The sequence below is a fragment of the Dendrobates tinctorius genome, unplaced genomic scaffold (genome assembly GCF_039654945.1).
Source record: "Dendrobates tinctorius isolate UK_male_01 unplaced genomic scaffold, ASM3965494v1 ptg000065l, whole genome shotgun sequence".
Lineage (NCBI taxonomy): Eukaryota > Metazoa > Chordata > Amphibia > Anura > Dendrobatidae > Dendrobates > Dendrobates tinctorius.
The window spans coordinates 25,196,587-25,220,519 of NW_027361733.1; the positions used below are offsets into that span (position 1 = coordinate 25,196,587).

The 23,933-nt window shown below is 45.4% G+C and overlaps 1 protein-coding gene and 1 long non-coding RNA gene across 2 annotated transcripts in view; one reads left to right on the top strand and one right to left on the bottom strand.

Moving 5' to 3' along the window:
* Positions 1 to 23,047, bottom strand: part of SCRT2 (scratch family transcriptional repressor 2) — a 34,643-nt gene extending 11,596 nt beyond the window's left edge. The window contains exon 1 of the mRNA XM_073580778.1: positions 22,782 to 23,047. Within this exon, the coding sequence (XP_073436879.1) occupies positions 22,782 to 22,938 (157 nt within the window). The 5' untranslated portion in view covers positions 22,939 to 23,047. The remainder of the gene's footprint in view (positions 1 to 22,781) is intronic.
* Positions 14,045 to 15,889, top strand: LOC141094810 (uncharacterized). The gene is made up of 4 exons (XR_012233173.1): positions 14,045 to 14,314; positions 14,487 to 14,746; positions 15,382 to 15,427; positions 15,530 to 15,889. It is a non-coding gene; the product is annotated as an uncharacterized lncRNA (long non-coding RNA).
* Positions 23,048 to 23,933: the final 886 nt, after the last annotated feature.

Below are 23,933 nucleotides of genomic sequence, written 5' to 3' on the forward strand. Positions count from 1 at the left end.
ACTTGGGGTACAGGACAATGACACACTGACACTTGGGGTACAGGACAATGACACTTGGGGTACAGAATAATGACACACTGACACTTGGGGTACAGGACAAAGACACTGACACTTGGAATACAGGATAATGACACTTGGGGCACAGGACAACGACACTGACACTTGGGGTACAGGATAATGACACTGACACTTGGGGTACAGGAATATGACACTCACACTTGGGGTACAGGACAATGACACAATGACACTTGGGGTACAGGACAATGACACTCACTCTTGGGGTACAGGATAATGACACTGACACTTGGGGTACAGGACAATGACACTCACACTTGGGGTACAGAACAATGACACACTGACACTTGGGGTACAGAACAATGACACACTGACACTTGGGGTACAGAACAAAGACACAGACACTTGGGATACAGGATAATGACACATGGGGTACAGGACAACGACACTGACACTTGGGGTACAGGATAATGACACTGACACTTGGGGTATAGGACTATGACACTCACACTTGGGGTACAGGACAATGACACACTGACACTTGGGGTACAGGACAATGACACTTGGGGTACAGAATAATGACACACTGACACTTGGGGTATAGGACAAAGACACTGACACTTGGAATACAGGATAATGACACTTGGGGCACAGGACAACGACACTGACACTTGGGGTACAGGATAATGACACTGACACTTGGGGTACAGGACTATGACACTCACACTTGGGGTACAGGACAATGACACAATGACACTTGGGGTACAGGACAATGACACTCACTCTTGGGGTACAGGATAATGACACTGACACTTGGGGTACAGGACAATGACACTCACACTTGGGTAAAGGACAATGACACTGACACTTGGGGTACAGGACAATGACACTGACACTTTGGGTACAGGACAATGACACTCACACTTTGGGTACAGGACAATGACACTCACATTTGGGGTACAGGATAAGGACACTGACAGTTGGGGTATAGGACTATGACACTGGCACTTGGGGTACAGGACAATGACACAATGACACTTAGGGTACAGGACAATGACACTCACTCTTGGGCTTCAGGATAATGATGCTGACACTTGGGGTACAGGACAATGACACTCACACTTGGGTACAGGACAATGACACTGACACTTTGGGTACAGGACAATGACACTCACACTTGGGTACAGGATAATGACGCTGACACTTGGGGTACAGGACAATGACACTCACACTTGGGTAAAGGACAATGACACTGACACTTGGGGAACAGGACAATGACACTGACACTTGGGGTACAGGACAATGACACTCACACTTGGGTACAGGACAATGACACTCACATTTGGGGTACAGGATAATGACACTGACACTTGGGGTATAGGACTATGACACTTACACTTGGGGTACAGGACAATGACACAATGACACTTAGGGTACAGGACAATGACACTCACTCTTGGGCTTCAGGATAATGACACTGACACTTGGGGTACAGGACAATGACACTCACACTTGGGGTACAGGACAATGACACTGACACTTGGGGTACAGGACAATGACACTTGGGGTACAGAACAATGACACACTGACACTTGGGGTACAGAACAATGACACACTGACACTTGGGGTACAGAACAAAGACACAGACACTTGGGATACAGGATAATGACTCATGGGGTACAGGACAACGACACTGACACTTGGGGTACAGGATAATGACACTGACACTTGGGGTATAGGACTATGACACTCACACTTGGGGTACAGGACAATGACACACTGACACTTTGGGTACAGGACAATGACACTTGGGGTACAGAATAATGACACACTGACACTTGGGGTACAGGACAAAGACACTGACACTTGGAATACAGGATAATGACACTTGGGGCACAGGACAACGACACTGACACTTGGGGTACAGGATAATGACACTGACACTTGGGGTACAGGACAATGACACTCACACTTGGGTAAAGGACAATGACACTGACACTTGGGGTACAGGACAATGACACTGACACTTGGGGTACAGGACAATGACACTCACACTTGGGTACAGGACAATGACACTCACATTTGGGGTACAGGATAATGACACTGACACTTGGGGTATAGGACTATGACACTCACACTTGGGGTACAGGACAATGACACAATGACACTTAGGGTACAGGACAATGACACTCACTCTTGGGCTTCAGGATAATGACGCTGACACTTGGGGTACAGGACAATGACACTCACACTTGGGTACAGGACAATGACACTGACACTTGGGGTACAGGACAATGACACTGACACTTGGGGTACAGGACAATGACACTCACATTTGGGGTACAGGATAATGACACTGACACTTGGGGTACAGGGCAATGACACTGGCACTTGGAATACAGGATAATGACACTTGGGGCACAGGACAACGACACTGACACTTGGGGTACAGGATAATGACACTGACACTTGGGGTTTAGGACTATGACACTCACACTTGGGGTACAGGACAATGACACAATGACACTTGGGGTACAGGACAATGACACTCACTCTTGGGGTACAGGATAATGACACTGACACTTGGGGTACAGGACAATGACACTCACACTTGGGTAAAGGACAATGACACTGACACTTGGGGAACAGGACAATGACACTGACACTTGGGGTACAGGACAATGACACTCACACTTGGGTACAGGACAATGACACTCACATTTGGGGTACAGGATAATGACACTGACACTTGGGGTATAGGACTATGACACTCACACTTGGGGTACAGGACAATGACACAATGACACTTAGGGTACAGGACAATGACACTCACTCTTGGGCTTCAGGATAATGACACTGACACTTGGGGTACAGGACAATGGCACTCACACTTGGGGTACAGGACAATGACACTGACACTTGGGGTACAGGACAATGACACTTGGGGTACAGAACAATGACACACTGACACTTGGGGTACAGAACAAAGACACAGACACTTGGGATACAGGATAATGACACACGGGGTACAGGACAACGACACTGACACTTGGGGTACAGGATAATGACACTGACACTTGGGGTATAGGACTATGACACTCACACTTGGGGTACAGGACAATGACACACTGACACTTGGGGTACAGGACAATGACACTTGGGGTACAGAATAATGACACACTGACACTTGGGGTACAGGACAAATACACTGACACTTGGAATACAGGATAATGACACTTGGGGCACAGGACAACGACACTGACACTTGGGGTACAGGATAATGACACTGACACTTGGGGTATAGGACTATGACACTCACACTTGGGGTACAGGACAATGACACAATGACACTTGGGGTACAGGACAATGACACTCACTCTTGGGGTACAGGATAATGACACTGACACTTGGGGTACAGGACAATGACACTCACACTTGGGTAAAGGACAATGACACTGACACTTGGGGTACAGGACAATGACACTGACACTTGGGGTACAGGACAATGACACTCACACTTGGGTACAGGACAATGACACTCACATGTGGGGTACACGATAATGACACTGACACTTGGGGTATAGGACTATGACACTCACACTTGGGGTACAGGACAATGACACAATGACACTTAGGGTACAGGACAATGACACTCACTCTTGGGCTTCAGGATAATGACGCTGACACTTGGGGTACAGGACAATGACACTCACACTTGGGTACAGGACAATGACACTGACACTTGGGGTACAGGACAATGACACTGACACTTGGGTACAGGACAATGACACTCACATTTGGGGTACAGGATAATGACACTGACACTTGGGGTACAGGACAATGACACTGACACTTGGGGTACAGGACAATGACACTGACACTTGGGGTACAGGACAATGACACTCACATTTGGGGTACAGGATAATGACACTGACACTTGGGGTACAGGGCAATGACACTGGCACTTGGAATGCAGGATAATGACACTTGGGGCACAGGACAACGACACTGACACTTGGGGTACAGGATAATGACACTGACACTTGGGGTTTAGGACTATGACACTCACACTTGGGGTACAGGACAATGACACAATGACACTTGGGGTACAGGACAATGACACTCACTCTTGGGGTACAGGATAATGACACTGACACTTGGGGTACAGGACAATGACACTCACACTTGGGTAAAGGACAATGACACTGACACTTGGGGAACAGGACAATGACACTGACACTTGGGGTACAGGACAATGACACTCACACTTGGGTACAGGACAATGACACTCACATTTGGGGTACAGGATAATGACACTGACACTTGGGGTATAGGACTATGACACTCACACTTGGGGTACAGGACAATGACACAATGACACTTAGGGTACAGGACAATGACACTCACTCTTGGGCTTCAGGATAATGACACTGACACTTGGGGTACAGGACAATGACACTCACACTTGGGGTACAGGACAATGACACTGACACTTGGGGTACAGGACAATGACACTTGGGGTACAGAACAATGACACACTGACACTTGGGGTACAGAACAATGACACACTGACACTTGGGGTACAGAACAAAGACACAGACACTTGGGATACAGGATAATGACACATGGGGTACAGGACAATGACACTGACACTTGGGGTACAGGATAATGACACTGACACTTGGGGTATTGGACTATGACACTCACACTTGGGGTACAGGACAATGACACACTGACACTTGGGGTACAGGACAATGACACTTGGGGTACAGAATAATGACACACTGACACTTGGGGTACAGGACAAAGACACTGACACTTGGAATACAGGATAATGACACTTGGGGCACAGGACAACGACACTGACACTTGGGGTACAGGATAATGACACTGACACTTGGGGTACAGGAATATGACACTCACACTTGGGGTACAGGACAATGACACAATGACACTTGGGGTACAGGACAATGACACTCACTCTTGGGGTACAGGATAATGACACTGACACTTGGGGTACAGGACAATGACACTCACACTTGGGGTACAGAACAATGACACACTGACACTTGGGGTACAGAACAATGACACACTGACACTTGGGGTACAGAACAAAGACACAGACACTTGGGATACAGGATAATGACACATGGGGTACAGGACAACGACACTGACACTTGGGGTACAGGATAATGACACTGACACTTGGGGTATAGGACTATGACACTCACACTTGGGGTACAGGACAATGACACACTGACACTTGGGGTACAGGACAATGACACTTGGGGTACAGAATAATGACACACTGACACTTGGGGTATAGGACAAAGACACTGACACTTGGAATACAGGATAATGACACTTGGGGCACAGGACAACGACACTGACACTTGGGGTACAGGATAATGACACTGACACTTGGGGTACAGGACTATGACACTCACACTTGGGGTACAGGACAATGACACAATGACACTTGGGGTACAGGACAATGACACTCACTCTTGGGGTACAGGATAATGACACTGACACTTGGGGTACAGGACAATGACACTCACACTTGGGTAAAGGACAATGACACTGACACTTGGGGTACAGGACAATGACACTGACACTTTGGGTACAGGACAATGACACTCACACTTTGGGTACAGGACAATGACACTCACATTTGGGGTACAGGATAAGGACACTGACACTTGGGGTATAGGACTATGACACTGGCACTTGGGGTACAGGACAATGACACAATGACACTTAGGGTACAGGACAATGACACTCACTCTTGGGCTTCAGGATAATGATGCTGACACTTGGGGTACAGGACAATGACACTCACACTTGGGTACAGGACAATGACACTGACACTTTGGGTACAGGACAATGACACTCACACTTGGGTACAGGATAATGACGCTGACACTTGGGGTACAGGACAATGACACTCACACTTGGGTAAAGGACAATGACACTGACACTTGGGGAACAGGACAATGACACTGACACTTGGGGTACAGGACAATGACACTCACACTTGGGTACAGGACAATGACACTCACATTTGGGGTACAGGATAATGACACTGACACTTGGGGTATAGGACTATGACACTTACACTTGGGGTACAGGACAATGACACAATGACACTTAGGGTACAGGACAATGACACTCACTCTTGGGCTTCAGGATAATGACACTGACACTTGGGGTACAGGACAATGACACTCACACTTGGGGTACAGGACAATGACACTGACACTTGGGGTACAGGACAATGACACTTGGGGTACAGAACAATGACACACTGACACTTGGGGTACAGAACAATGACACACTGACACTTGGGGTACAGAACAAAGACACAGACACTTGGGATACAGGATAATGACTCATGGGGTACAGGACAACGACACTGACACTTGGGGTACAGGATAATGACACTGACACTTGGGGTATAGGACTATGACACTCACACTTGGGGTACAGGACAATGACACACTGACACTTTGGGTACAGGACAATGACACTTGGGGTACAGAATAATGACACACTGACACTTGGGGTACAGGACAAAGACACTGACACTTGGAATACAGGATAATGACACTTGGGGCACAGGACAACGACACTGACACTTGGGGTACAGGATAATGACACTGACACTTGGGGTACAGGACAATGACACTTGGGGTACAGAATAATGACACACTGACACTTGGGGTACAGGACAAAGACACTGACACTTGGAATACAGGATAATGACACTTGGGGCACAGGACAACGACACTGACACTTGGGGTACAGGACTATGACACTCACACTTGGGGTACAGGACAATGACACAATGACACTTGGGGTACAGGACAATGACACTCACTCTTGGGGTACAGGATAATGACACTGACACTTGGGGTACAGGACAATGACACTCACACTTGGGTAAAGGACAATGACACTGACACTTGGGGTACAGGACAATGACACTGACACTTGGGGTACAGGACAATGACACTCACACTTGGGTACAGGACAATGACACTCACATTTGGGGTACAGGATAATGACACTGACACTTGGGGTATAGGACTATGACACTCACACTTGGGGTACAGGACAATGACACAATGACACTTAGGGTACAGGACAATGACACTCACTCTTGGGCTTCAGGATAATGACGCTGACACTTGGGGTACAGGACAATGACACTCACACTTGGGTACAGGACAATGACACTGACACTTGGGGTACAGGACAATGACACTGACACTTGGGGTACAGGACAATGACACTCACATTTGGGGTACAGGATAATGACACTGACACTTGGGGTACAGGGCAATGACACTGGCACTTGGAATACAGGATAATGACACTTGGGGCACAGGACAACGACACTGACACTTGGGGTACAGGATAATGACACTGACACTTGGGGTTTAGGACTATGACACTCACACTTGGGGTACAGGACAATGACACAATGACACTTGGGGTACAGGACAATGACACTCACTCTTGGGGTACAGGATAATGACACTGACACTTGGGGTACAGGACAATGACACTCACACTTGGGTAAAGGACAATGACACTGACACTTGGGGAACAGGACAATGACACTGACACTTGGGGTACAGGACAATGACACTCACACTTGGGTACAGGACAATGACACTCACATTTGGGGTACAGGATAATGACACTGACACTTGGGGTATAGGACTATGACACTCACACTTGGGGTACAGGACAATGACACAATGACACTTAGGGTACAGGACAATGACACTCACTCTTGGGCTTCAGGATAATGACACTGACACTTGGGGTACAGGACAATGGCACTCACACTTGGGGTACAGGACAATGACACTGACACTTGGGGTACAGGACAATGACACTTGGGGTACAGAACAATGACACACTGACACTTGGGGTACAGAACAAAGACACAGACACTTGGGATACAGGATAATGACACACGGGGTACAGGACAACGACACTGACACTTGGGGTACAGGATAATGACACTGACACTTGGGGTATAGGACTATGACACTCACACTTGGGGTACAGGACAATGACACACTGACACTTGGGGTACAGGACAATGACACTTGGGGTACAGAATAATGACACACTGACACTTGGGGTACAGGACAAATACACTGACACTTGGAATACAGGATAATGACACTTGGGGCACAGGACAACGACACTGACACTTGGGGTACAGGATAATGACACTGACACTTGGGGTATAGGACTATGACACTCACACTTGGGGTACAGGACAATGACACAATGACACTTGGGGTACAGGACAATGACACTCACTCTTGGGGTACAGGATAATGACACTGACACTTGGGGTACAGGACAATGACACTCACACTTGGGTAAAGGACAATGACACTGACACTTGGGGTACAGGACAATGACACTGACACTTGGGGTACAGGACAATGACACTCACACTTGGGTACAGGACAATGACACTCACATGTGGGGTACACGATAATGACACTGACACTTGGGGTATAGGACTATGACACTCACACTTGGGGTACAGGACAATGACACAATGACACTTAGGGTACAGGACAATGACACTCACTCTTGGGCTTCAGGATAATGACGCTGACACTTGGGGTACAGGACAATGACACTCACACTTGGGTACAGGACAATGACACTGACACTTGGGGTACAGGACAATGACACTGACACTTGGGTACAGGACAATGACACTCACATTTGGGGTACAGGATAATGACACTGACACTTGGGGTACAGGACAATGACACTGACACTTGGGGTACAGGACAATGACACTGACACTTGGGGTACAGGACAATGACACTCACATTTGGGGTACAGGATAATGACACTGACACTTGGGGTACAGGGCAATGACACTGGCACTTGGAATGCAGGATAATGACACTTGGGGCACAGGACAACGACACTGACACTTGGGGTACAGGATAATGACACTGACACTTGGGGTTTAGGACTATGACACTCACACTTGGGGTACAGGACAATGACACAATGACACTTGGGGTACAGGACAATGACACTCACTCTTGGGGTACAGGATAATGACACTGACACTTGGGGTACAGGACAATGACACTCACACTTGGGTAAAGGACAATGACACTGACACTTGGGGAACAGGACAATGACACTGACACTTGGGGTACAGGACAATGACACTCACACTTGGGTACAGGACAATGACACTCACATTTGGGGTACAGGATAATGACACTGACACTTGGGGTATAGGACTATGACACTCACACTTGGGGTACAGGACAATGACACAATGACACTTAGGGTACAGGACAATGACACTCACTCTTGGGCTTCAGGATAATGACACTGACACTTGGGGTACAGGACAATGACACTCACACTTGGGGTACAGGACAATGACACTGACACTTGGGGTACAGGACAATGACACTTGGGGTACAGAACAATGACACACTGACACTTGGGGTACAGAACAATGACACACTGACACTTGGGGTACAGAACAAAGACACAGACACTTGGGATACAGGATAATGACACATGGGGTACAGGACAATGACACTGACACTTGGGGTACAGGATAATGACACTGACACTTGGGGTATTGGACTATGACACTCACACTTGGGGTACAGGACAATGACACACTGACACTTGGGGTACAGGACAATGACACTTGGGGTACAGAATAATGACACACTGACACTTGGGGTACAGGACAAAGACACTGACACTTGGAATACAGGATAATGACACTTGGGGCACAGGACAACGACACTGACACTTGGGGTACAGGATAATGACACTGACACTTGGGGTACAGGAATATGACACTCACACTTGGGGTACAGGACAATGACACAATGACACTTGGGGTACAGGACAATGACACTCACTCTTGGGGTACAGGATAATGACACTGACACTTGGGGTACAGGACAATGACACTCACACTTGGGGTACAGAACAATGACACACTGACACTTGGGGTACAGAACAATGACACACTGACACTTGGGGTACAGAACAAAGACACAGACACTTGGGATACAGGATAATGACACATGGGGTACAGGACAACGACACTGACACTTGGGGTACAGGATAATGACACTGACACTTGGGGTATAGGACTATGACACTCACACTTGGGGTACAGGACAATGACACACTGACACTTGGGGTACAGGACAATGACACTTGGGGTACAGAATAATGACACACTGACACTTGGGGTATAGGACAAAGACACTGACACTTGGAATACAGGATAATGACACTTGGGGCACAGGACAACGACACTGACACTTGGGGTACAGGATAATGACACTGACACTTGGGGTACAGGACTATGACACTCACACTTGGGGTACAGGACAATGACACAATGACACTTGGGGAACAGGACAATGACACTCACTCTTGGGGTACAGGATAATGACACTGACACTTGGGGTACAGGACAATGACACTCACACTTGGGTAAAGGACAATGACACTGACACTTGGGGTACAGGACAATGACACTGACACTTTGGGTACAGGACAATGACACTCACACTTTGGGTACAGGACAATGACACTCACATTTGGGGTACAGGATAAGGACACTGACACTTGGGGTATAGGACTATGACACTGGCACTTGGGGTACAGGACAATGACACAATGACACTTAGGGTACAGGACAATGACACTCACTCTTGGGCTTCAGGATAATGATGCTGACACTTGGGGTACAGGACAATGACACTCACACTTGGGTACAGGACAATGACACTGACACTTTGGGTACAGGACAATGACACTCACACTTGGGTACAGGATAATGACGCTGACACTTGGGGTACAGGACAATGACACTCACACTTGGGTAAAGGACAATGACACTGACACTTGGGGAACAGGACAATGACACTGACACTTGGGGTACAGGACAATGATACTCACACTTGGGTACAGGACAATGACACTCACATTTGGGGTACAGGATAATGACACTGACACTTGGGGTATAGGACTATGACACTCACACTTGGGGTACAGGACAATGACACAATGACACTTAGGGTACAGGACAATGACACTCACTCTTGGGCTTCAGGATAATGACACTGACACTTGGGGTACAGGACAATGACACTCACACTTGGGGTACAGGACAATGACACTGACACTTGGGGTACAGGACAATGACACTTGGGGTACAGAACAATGACACACTGACACTTGGGGTACAGAACAATGACACACTGACACTTGGGGTACAGAACAAAGACACAGACACTTGGGATACAGGATAATGACACATGGGGTACAGGACAATGACACTGACACTTGGGGTACAGGATAATGACACTGACACTTGGGGTATTGGACTATGACACTCACACTTGGGGTACAGGACAATGACACACTGACACTTGGGGTACAGGACAATGACACTTGGGGTACAGAATAATGACACACTGACACTTGGGGTACAGGACAAAGACACTGACACTTGGAATACAGGATAATGACACTTGGGGCACAGGACAACGACACTGACACTTGGGGTACAGGATAATGACACTGACACTTGGGGTACAGGAATATGACACTCACACTTGGGGTACAGGACAATGACACAATGACACTTGGGGTACAGGACAATGACACTCACTCTTGGGGTACAGGATAATGACACTGACACTTGGGGTACAGGACAATGACACTCACACTTGGGGTACAGAACAATGACACACTGACACTTGGGGTACAGAACAATGACACACTGACACTTGGGGTACAGAACAAAGACACAGACACTTGGGATACAGGATAATGACACATGGGGTACAGGACAACGACACTGACACTTGGGGTACAGGATAATGACACTGACACTTGGGGTATAGGACTATGACACTCACACTTGGGGTACAGGACAATGACACACTGACACTTGGGGTACAGGACAATGACACTTGGGGTACAGAATAATGACACACTGACACTTGGGGTATAGGACAAAGACACTGACACTTGGAATACAGGATAATGACACTTGGGGCACAGGACAACGACACTGACACTTGGGGTACAGGATAATGACACTGACACTTGGGGTACAGGACTATGACACTCACACTTGGGGTACAGGACAATGACACAATGACACTTGGGGTACAGGACAATGACACTCACTCTTGGGGTACAGGATAATGACACTGACACTTGGGGTACAGGACAATGACACTCACACTTGGGTAAAGGACAATGACACTGACACTTGGGGTACAGGACAATGACACTGACACTTTGGGTACAGGACAATGACACTCACACTTTGGGTACAGGACAATGACACTCACATTTGGGGTACAGGATAAGGACACTGACACTTGGGGTATAGGACTATGACACTGGCACTTGGGGTACAGGACAATGACACAATGACACTTAGGGTACAGGACAATGACACTCACTCTTGGGCTTCAGGATAATGATGCTGACACTTGGGGTACAGGACAATGACACTCACACTTGGGTACAGGACAATGACACTGACACTTTGGGTACAGGACAATGACACTCACACTTGGGTACAGGATAATGACGCTGACACTTGGGGTACAGGACAATGACACTCACACTTGGGTACAGGACAATGACACTGACACTTGGGGTACAGGACAATGACACTGACACTTGGGGTACAGGACAATGACACTCACACTTGGGTACAGGACAATGACACTCACATTTGGGGTACAGGATAATGACACTGACACTTGGGGTACAGGGCAATGACACTGATACTTGGGGTACAGGACAATGACATGACACTTGGGGTACAGGACAATGACATGACACTTGGGGTACAGGACAATGACATTGACACTTGGGGTACAGGACAATGACACTGACACTTGGGGTACAGGACAATGACACTGACACTTGGGGTACAGGACAATGACACTGACAATTGGGGTACAGGACAATGACCCTGATACTTGGGGTACAGGACAATGACACACTGACTTCTGAGTATGGTAATGTGACAGTGTAACCTATTAATACACAAGATGTTTCATTATGTCTATAATCAGATTTGCTCTGTTCCATGCTGTTGAGTTTATGCATCTGACGTTATCTGGCGGGTTCAGGACAGGTCAGCATACAGTATATGAATAATTCATAGCACAGAGAGGCAGTCGATTTGTAAGCAGAATAGTAGGTGCACAGTGCGCACCCCGCAGTGGTTTCCATAAAAAAAAAAATCCCCATTTAATTTTACACTGACATCATCATGTTTACTGTTACATAATGAGGCCTCGTATTACCTCTATTACTTTACTGAACTGTCAGGAGAATTGGGACAAGGGGAAGGATTTGGTTTCATACCATTATGAGGCTCTGCAGGCTTTTTATTTATCCTCAGCAAATAGCGAGGAAATCTCTTATTCTGATTTAAATCAATAGGATCAAAATGCTCATATTTTCCGTATCAATTCAAGCAATTTCTCAAAGACCAAATCTCCTGTCTGCCCCTAAGAGATATGTACATTTACTTTTATATCTCGTTTTATTTTGACCTAGATTTGTTTTCACTGCAGTGAACATTGTTTAATGGTTGTTATTATGTTGAACATAGAGAAATGAAGCAATTAGCTATTGGGTATCCAGCTACAAAACATATCTTAGCGTCATAATATATATTTAATGGAGGTGGAGCTCAATTCTTCATACGCAATAGACCACATTCCCGCATAGACATTATTACATTATATAATAATAACATCATGGCCACTTGCAGCCACCACTAGTCATTAGGAGGAGCAGATGCTCACTACATACTGTTTATACATTGAAGTCATTTATTACACAGTATACGGGAAGCCCCTGAGCTCCCTCTAATGGTGGGTGCAGGAAGCCAGAATGTATGTTATTTTACTGACCCGGCTCTAGCACCAGGCCTTGCTTCCTTCTCCTCTGCAGTAGTCCACACCGGGTTTCTCAAGTAACCCAGTGACATCATCACCTCAAGCATTTTAAGACCGGGTTATGCAGAGGCCACATTCTTGAGTATTAAATAGCGTTGCCCATAGTTGCTTCAAATTTATCCACCCAAGTGACTTATCATTTTCTCTGCTACTGATAAGTTTTATGCTTTAAAGCTCAATCCAACTAACTCCACACGTACCTTTCAGCACATGAGAAACCAACTTCTCGCAATTAATCACACCTAGCCTCTGCAATCAAGGTAACGCCTCTGTACTAGCAAGTCTTCGCTTTGCCCATACTATACTGCTATATTTGGGTTAATCATTTTCTCACTACAATTCCCAGCTTGCATACGTCACTGCTATTAACCATTTCCCTGGTGGAGGATACCAGACTGAATTTCCTTCTCTGTTATTCCTATAATTAACCAGGGCCTTGCTGGAAGATATCAAGAGCACAATCGTTGATTGACTTCATCCCTGCTGGAAGATATGACTTTCTTATACAGCTACAACTCCCATGTGCATATGGGAACATTGCTCTGCTTTATCTGTTGCACCTGTTCTGCTTGTTCTGCATACTCTGCAGTCCTGGACCTCACTGATTTGTGTAGCAGTCAAAACCCTCTCCACTACACCTTCAAACTATGCTGCCCACCCTGACCTGCAGTTTAGAGAATCCACCCCACCAGGTGACCCCTTAACATTTCACATCGCTGCGGTAGATTTGGCGCTTTGAGAAATGGAGCTCAAACTGCTTTAATGAAATGCAGTCACCTTTCTTAATTTCCAGATAACCACAAATCAGAAGAGAATCTAAAGCATTTTTTATCATTTAACTAGGCTTGAAGTTTTCACTATATTTGAAGCTTTGTCCACATATTTAATGAATACTGACCGGTTTGTATATGTGACATAGAAAGAACTGAACCATTGAGTGTCCAGCGCTGCTGAATATATTGGCGTTTCTTAGCTTAAGGAGTCACAATTTTGAGATTACAAGTGTCAGACCACTGCAGGATCATCACATTAATACTCTATCACTGCAACGCTCAACTCAAAACATTGATTAAAAAAAGCCTATCCTTCTATTGCATTCTTGTGATGTCATCTGCAATTGATGTAACTGTAGGATTGTGACAAAGTCAATTTACTTTTTTACAAAACCGATAGCAAAAAAACTACGTATGTCAATCTATATTTTTAGTATCTGGTATATTTATGTAAATCTGATGGAATCAGAAAACCGTTTATGCCCGGTCATCTAGTACTGGATGTATCATGATCATTATATAGGTTTCCCTAATTGTTTTTTTTTTTTGCTCAGGATGAACAATCCTCATATGTATAGACCAGAAAACTGCAGCAGAGCGGTAGGTGTCAGTTATTCTTATAAGTGCAGATTCCTGCATTTGTAAAATAATGCTCTTTTCTCAGCCACAAGTTTATGACACCTGTTCCCTCTGTCATCCCAGCTGTGACATTATTTACTGGACTCTTCTGTCGATAACTGTGATCTATTGATCTGCAAGATGAGCCGTTCTCCAGCTCAGCACGGAAGGATGATCTCTGCTGAGATACACATTACCCCACTGCTGTCATTGCATCTATATTGCTATAAACAGACACCACCGATGCTCTGAGCGCCCCGCATTCACTTCCTATTTTTTGCTTTTGATGGCTGTCAGCGAAGCGATGCGGCAGGAATCTACTTTTCTGTCTCTGCAGTGGAACAGATCAACGCTCGGCATTGTGACCCTTTAACTTCTTGAATCTCTTAAACCATTAGCGTGCAGTCAATATTCCATTTAATGCAAGCATTAGCTGGGGTCAGGAATCTCAAATCCGCTGTCCATTTATTTTTCTCTTGTTGGCTTCGGCTTCTCCGCACAACTCCCACACTGAACGGTCTACATGCATGTCCTAAATGTGCAGCATTCGCTAAGCTTAAGAGATAAACCTCTGCACTGCACAAACCAAGCTTTGGTCTTTGACTGTTATACTCTGCTTGTGTGTGCGAAAAAAAACGACGGCCAGGGATGTGGCTTGTACGTATACATGTGCCATCGACACGGCTCCTGCCCCTCCTCTGCAGATTTAATGCATGTGCCTTGTATCAAGGTGACACTGCAGAGCACGTGGAAAAACAAGTCTCTACTTCTGGGCCTGCAGCGCCATGGCTAGAGGATGACATCTTCTCCAGATCTGCTGCTCCAGCCATAATAGATAAAGATTGCAGATAAGTGGAGCCCACAAACAAATCTTGGCTCTTGCACATATCATGCATTAATAGTGAAGGTAAATGCAGCAGCTCATTGTCTACGAGCCTCAGATCGGTCCTGGTTCTATGAACATTGCAGCTTTATCAGCCTGGTTTGTTTTCTCCAGCTTTACCACCCAACAGATGCTTCTAACGGGGGGAGAGATGTAATTAGTTTTGTCATTACAGGATTTATTGACTTTATGTGGAAATCTGCAGGCATCTGTAGTTATCCGGGCTGCTGTACGTTCACCAAGGGAAAGGGCCTCACTGGCATTTTTTGTTTAGGGAAGCTCTTCCAGTTTATAATCGGTTTTGGGCTGAGGTGACAGCAATCACTCTGTGATGGGGACGTTATTTTGTCTCTGTGGCCTTCTAATATTGCACAATATGGTATGGTCCCATACCTTCAGTAGAATGTTGTGTATGGTCCCATACCTTCAGTAGAATGTTGTGTATGGTCCCATACCTTGAGCAGAATGTTGTGTGTGTGTGTGTGGTCCCATACCTTGAGTAGAATGTTGTATATGGTCCCATACCTTGAGCAGAATGTTGTATATGGTCCCATACCTTGAGTAGAATGTTATGTGTGGTCCCATACCTTGAGTAGAATGTTGTGTGTGGTCCCATACCTTGAGTAGAATTTTGTATATGGTCCCATACCTTGAGTAGAATGTTATGTGTGGTCCCATACCTTGAGCATAAAGTAATGTGTGGTCCCATACCTTGAGTATAATGTTGTGTGTGGTCCCATACCTTGAGTAGAATGTTGTGTGTGGTCCCATACCTTGAGTAGAATGTTGTATATGGTCCCATACCTTGAGTAGAATGTTGTGTGTGGTCCCATACCTTGAGCATAAAGTAATGTGTGGTCCCATACCTTGAGTATAATGTTGTGTGTGGTCCCATACCTTGAGCAGAATGTTGTGTGTGGTCCAATACCTTGAATAGAATGTTGTATATGGTCCCATACCTTGAGCAGATTGTTGTGTGTGTGTGGTCCCATACCTTGAGTAGAATGTTGTATATGGTCCCATACCTTGAGTAGAATGTTATGTGTGGTCCCATACCTTGAGTAGAATGTTGTGTGTGGTCCCATACCTTGAGTAGAATGTTGTATATGGTCCCATACCTTGAGTAGAATGTTGTGTGTGGTTCCATACCTTGAGCATAAAGTAATGTGTGGTCCCATACCTTGAGTAGAATGTTGTGTGTGGTCCCATACCTTGAGCAGAATGTTGTGTGTGGTCCAATACCTTGAATAGAATGTTGTGTGTGGTCCAATACCTTGAATAGAATGTTGTATATGGTCCCATACCTTGAGTAGAATGTTGTGTGTGGTCCCATACCTTGAGTAGAATTTTGTATATGGTCCCATACCTTGAGTAGAATGTTGTGTGTGGTCCCATACCTTGAGCATAAAGTAATGTGTGGTCCCATACCTTGAGTAGAATGTTGTGTGTGGTCCCATACCTTGAGCAGAATGTTGTGTGTGGTCCCATACCTTGAGCAGATTGTTGTGTGTGTGTGGTCCCATACCTTGAGTAGAATGTTGTATATGGTCCCATACCTTGAGTAGAATGTTATGTGTGGTCCCATACCTTGAGTAGAATGTTGTGTGTGGTCCCATACCTTGAGCATAAAGTAATGTGTGGTCCCATACCTTGAGTAGAATGTTGTGTGTGGTCCCATACCTTGAGTAGAATGTTGTATATGGTCCCATACCTTGAGTAGAATGTTGTATATGGTCCCATACCTTGAGTAGAATGTTGTGTGTGGTCCCATACCTTGAGCATAAAGTAATGTGTGGTCCCATACCTTGAGTAGAATGTTGTGTGTGGTCCCATACCTTGAGCAGAATGTTGTGTGTGGTCCAATACCTTGAATAGAATGTTGTATATGGTCCCATACCTTGAGCAGAATGTTGTGCATGGTCCCATACCTTCAGTAGAATGTTGTATATGGTCTCATACCTTGAGTAGAATGTTGTGTGTGGTCCCATACCTTGAGCAGAAAGTAGTGTGTGGTCCAATACCTTGAGTAGAATGTTGTATATGGTCCCATACCTTGAGCAGAATGTTGTGCATGGTCCCATACCTTGAGCAGAATGTTGTGTGTGGTCCAATACCTTGAATAGAATCTTGTATATGGTCCCATACCTTAAGCAGAATGTTGTGCATGGTCCCATACGTTCAGTAGAATGTTGTGTATGGTCCCATACCTTCAGTAAAATGTTGTGTATGGTCCTAAACCTTGAGTAGAATGTCATGTTTGATCCCATACATTGAGCAGAATGTTGTGTATGGTCCCATACCTTGAGTAGAATGTTGTGCATGGTCCCACACATTCAGTAGAATGTTTTGTATGGTCCCATACCTTGAGCAGAATGTTGTGTATGGTCCCATACCTTGAGCAGAATGTTGTGTATGGTCCCATACCTTAAGCAGAATGTTGTGCATGGTCCCATACGTTCAGTAGAATGTTGTGTATGGTCCCATACCTTGAGTAGAATGTCATGTTTGATCCCATACATAGAGCAGAATGTTGTGTATGGTCCCATACCTTGAGTAGAATGTTGTGCATGGTCCCACACATTCAGTAGAATGTTTTGTATGGTCCCATACCTTGAGCAGAATGTTGTGTATGGTCCCATACCTTGAGCAGAATGTTGTGCATGGTCCCATACTTTCAGTAGAATGTTGTATATGGTCCCATACCTTGAGTAGAATGTTGTGTGTGGTCCCATACCTTGAGCAGAAAGTAGTGTGTGGTCCCATACCTTGAGTAGAATGTTGTGTGTGGTCCCATACCTTGAGCAGAATGTTGTGTGTGGTCCAATACCTTGAGTAGAATGTTGTATATGGTCCCATACCTTGAGCAGAATGTTGTGCATGGTCCCATACCTTGAGTAGAATGTTGTGTGTGGTCCCATACCTTGAGCAGAATGTTGTGTGTGGTCCCATACCTTGAATAGAATCTTGTATATGGTCCCATACCTTAAGCAGAATGTTGTGCATGGTCCCATACATTCAGTAGAATGTTTTGTATGGTCCCATACCTTGAGCTGAATGTTGTGTATGGTCCCATGCCTTGAGCAGAATGTTGTGTATGCTCCCATACCTTGAGTAGAATGTTGTGCATGGTCCCATACCTTGAGCAGAATGTTGTGCATGGTCCCATACCTTGAGCAGAATGTTGTGTATGGTCACATGCCTTGAGCATAATGTTGTGTATGGTCCCATACCTTGAGCAGAATGTTGTGTATGGTCCCATACCTTGAGCAGAATACTGTGTATGATTCCATACCTTGAGCAGAATGTTATGTATGGTCCTATAACTCAACCAAATCCAACCTTACTGTCCTTCAAAACCCCAATGGTCAGACCGAAGCTCTATGTTATTTTGGATATAGCATTAGAAGACCCAATTCACTGAAGAATTTGGGGCAGCACGGTGGCTCAGTGGATAGCACTGCAGCCTTGCAGCGCTGGAGTCCTGAATCCCACCCTTGACAACATCTGCAAGGAGTTTGTATGTTCTCCCCGTGTTTGCGTGGGTTTCCTCCGGGCACTCCGGTTTCCTCCCACATTCCAAAAGACATACAGTTAGGGAATTAAGATTGTGAGCCCCATCGGGGACAGTGATGATACTGTGTGCAAACTGTAAAGCGCTGCGGAATATGTTAGCGCTATATAAAAATAAAGATTATTTATTTTTAATAAAAATAAAGGACATGGAAGGTGAAAGAAGGAGACCACTAGTAACTAGATTAATGGAAATCATGCAATTGACATTAAAAAAACTGAAGATCCAAACAGATAACAAGACTTCCTGGAGGCACAATGTGGTCATCCACTTTACACACTGGCACAGACATGGTGCAACCTATGCAGCCTAGGAGGTAAAGGGGCCCGTTCCGACTTACAAAACAGGTGGATTTGTGCATTATGATAGGCTACATAACTGCAAAGGGCCCATATATTGTTCTTACATAGGGGCCCTCTTCCATCTGTGTCCGCCAGTGTGTACACAATGATAATAAATGCAGTCGGTGTGCTAGGTGATACCAGATAATCTTCCACGTCTATCAAACACAAGGAATGCAAGTTCTATCTTCTTATGGCTACAGCACCGTCAAGGTGTAGAAGATTGACAAGTCCATTACCACAATAACCGCTGCCTGACTATCCATCTCGCTTCACAGATTGTTATTCTTCGTCATCTTTCTGCCTCCTTATTTGCAGATTGTGCAGTCACATGCTTCAGGTAGAAAACAGCTTTCCTCAGCAATATTTCACACCTCTCCAAGCACACAGCAAGGTTATTTTCAAGAGCGTGACTTTGAGACAGGCGCTTCCTTCCAGATACACTTCCCTTGTGAGACTGTAGCATTAATACCTTTTTTTAGATGTAGGGCTCAGTGACACCTGTTTGATCTCTGATGACATTTTGTCAGGTGGTCATGTGCCGAATGTTGAGACCTTTGTAGAACCAGTAATGTTGGGGTTCAGGGATTCAACGTAACACTATGACCAGTCCTCAGTACTGGAAAGTAGTGTGTGACACTGTCACCTTGCAGTACTGGGGTCATGAATTTGTATCTCACAAGGTAAGAACAATCATTTTTCCAGGTAGTTACATAGGGTAGATGTATTATCATAGAGAATGGACATCAACCAGAAGGTAGAAAAATTGGGAAAAGTTTCAGAAAAATGATGTATGATGATTTCTTATAGATTATGATGACGATGGCATTTGTGTTGAATTCCACAGGTTTCTGCCTAGACTCTGCAAGTGCATTTTTCCAATCTGTTGCCATCATTGCAAAAAAACCCATGAGATTGTCAAATCTGCATTTTTATCCCAAAATTTTTATAATTACCCTTTATCTTAATTCCATTGTTTAATGCCATAATTCTGATTGATTGAATGATATGGACATGGTTTAACTAGAAATTATCTAGTCTACAAGACAACTATCTCTTGTGACCCTACAAGCCCTGTATGTCATTGATGGTTGCTGAAATTTGTAGTACCACTGCAGATAGGACGATGCAGGGGCTAGTTTTTTTCTGGTGCAAGGAAAGATTTGAAATGTATATTTGTTTTACAGACTCAGTAGCTTCTGCTCTAGTGATGTTACTGTGAAGGTGTCTTGTCCTGGATGAAGCCTACAAGGGACAGTCTTATAGATTGCAGTCTCGGAGTAAGATGTGCTTAGCTTGCAGATGTCCTGCCCTGGGACCACAAGTTGCATCTCAGTAGCAGAAGTACAGTACAAGGTTATACTGAAAAGTCTATCCATTGTGCTCCATATAACACACATAAGGTCTACCTGATTCTCCATCCCCCATCACGATACACAAGCGATAAATACATTATCACCTAAGAGTAAATTTGATCAAATAAAACAGCCTTGTCATTTTTTTTCCTTCAACCGCAGAAATCCCAAACAGATCCCATTCCCCGAGGATGGAGTCGCTTAAAGGGCTTTAGAGAGAGTCTTTTGGCTGCCTCCTGAACAATGAGGTCCCCGGAGAAAGCTTAGATCCCCTCCCCCCATCCTTTCTGTCCTTCCCTCTGTAAGGCTCTGGCATTCACTCCTCTAAAAGACATCAAGGGCTTGATAGTACAGGAATTAATACCATGTCCTCAAAGAAGCCAAGGGCCCTCACTACCTATACATCCAAGGAAACTATTGTTAATTGAGCTCTTATTCTACAGGTGATAGCAGGAAAACGTGGCTCCGCATCTGGGCCTGCATTGCTCCACACATCTAGTGGAACTGGGATAGTAATACATGGTCTCTGCGTTGGGGCTGACATTGGCCCCCTTGCGAACTTACTCATAGTTCTTCCTTTTCTATGTATTTTTGATATAGCATTGTTGACATAGTATAGGAATTGGGAAGAAGGTCTTGGATAATTAGGACGGACCCACACAATAAGGGTTAAGAGCATCCAAGGCCTGGTAGCTACACGTGTCCAAAGTCAACAGGGGCAGTTGGACCATTGAAGACCAGAGACATGGCAGGCAACTCTTTCACCTTCATTCTGCCATGCACAATGCATTCATTTGCCGATAAATGACCATATTACTACCAATTCAATCACATTATATTAGCGGTTATAACCATACCATTAGCAGGAACAAAATGCATCAAATCCGAACATTGATTGTAGAATCGGATAATTTCTCCGAGGCCGCATCCATTTATTGCGCTGTTCGCAAAGTATATGTAACGCTCAACCCGACTTTGCCGGAGCAAACTTTTTAGCATCGTGTACAACAACTGGTCCATATAGTAATGGGTCAAAAAATTTAAAAAATGTCCACGTGTATGGACCCAGGTTTAGTCTGGTAGGACAATTCCCCCGATGTGCCATGTAATGCTATGCTATGTCACCACATTGTGGGTATATCATCTGATACATCCTCTGCCATCCATGCGCAAGGTGATGACTTACCGTTTTCGGCAACAGGGACTCCCAAGCTTCCTACGCTGCTGGCGAGCGACTGCCCCAGGACACAGGGATCATCAAAGTGATGGTAATTTGAGGCTGAAATCCCGCTGGATGAAAAGTCATCTAGTTTTATCTTCTTGACGAGAAAAGAGCGTGGCATGGTGAACTGGACGAGGGTCTCCTTTTGTTTTAGCGCTAGTCTTTTTAAAGAGATTGGGGGGACGGCGGTTCACATTCAGCACTGGACAGCTCCGACTTTCTGCAGTGTGCTGGAGAGAGAGAGGGAGAGTGAGAGAGAGAGAAAGGAGATGAAGGGAGCAGGAAAAGGAGGGAGGGGGAAATCTGGCAGCAATAGCTGAGCTCAGCACTCATGCTGTCTTTATATGGGACGCAGGCCTGAGATCAGGTGGTGCTTTGCAATGGAGCTGTTTAGCTCTCTAATCCATCAAATGTCCCCCAGGACAATCATCACATTACCAATGAACCGGCTGTGCCGACATAGAGAAAGAGACAACCTCCTGCCTACTTACTTCTTATAGACAATGCAGTGGAAACAAGTAATGTAGAGGAGCAGCGTGGCTGGAGAATAGGGAGGCGATATTTTATCCCACTGCTGCCCTACATGCCTGCGCGCTGCAACTATTTCCAGCGCAAGGGTGCAAACTTTTACCCCCTAACTATACCCTGATGTGCAAGGAAGCAGGTGACCCATATCTTATTACTAAAATATATATAGATTTTTTGTTTTGCAAAAACAACCCAAAAAATCTTACATTCCTGATGAAAGATCCTCAAGAGAAGCAAAAACACGACATGCGAAGACGAGGGGGCACTACGGAATAATACCAGGCAGACTGGCATTGTGGAGATGAACTCTGATTCCTTTGTCTTGATGCAACCAGTGTTTTAACAGCCTGTGAATCATAAAGGGAAAGTCCATATGGTGGTAGGAGAAGGAAGAGAGGGGGGGGGGAGCATCTTAATATCCCACATCCACCAAGGTGGGCAATAAACAGTGACCCTTGCAATTCTGCAACAAAAGGAAAGAGCCTCTCCATCTCTATATTATACAAAGAGGGAAGAGTATAACTGGCAGCCGGGGGTCTGGTGTCGTCTATCACACCGTAGACAGCGCTGAACCTCCCACACGTAGCT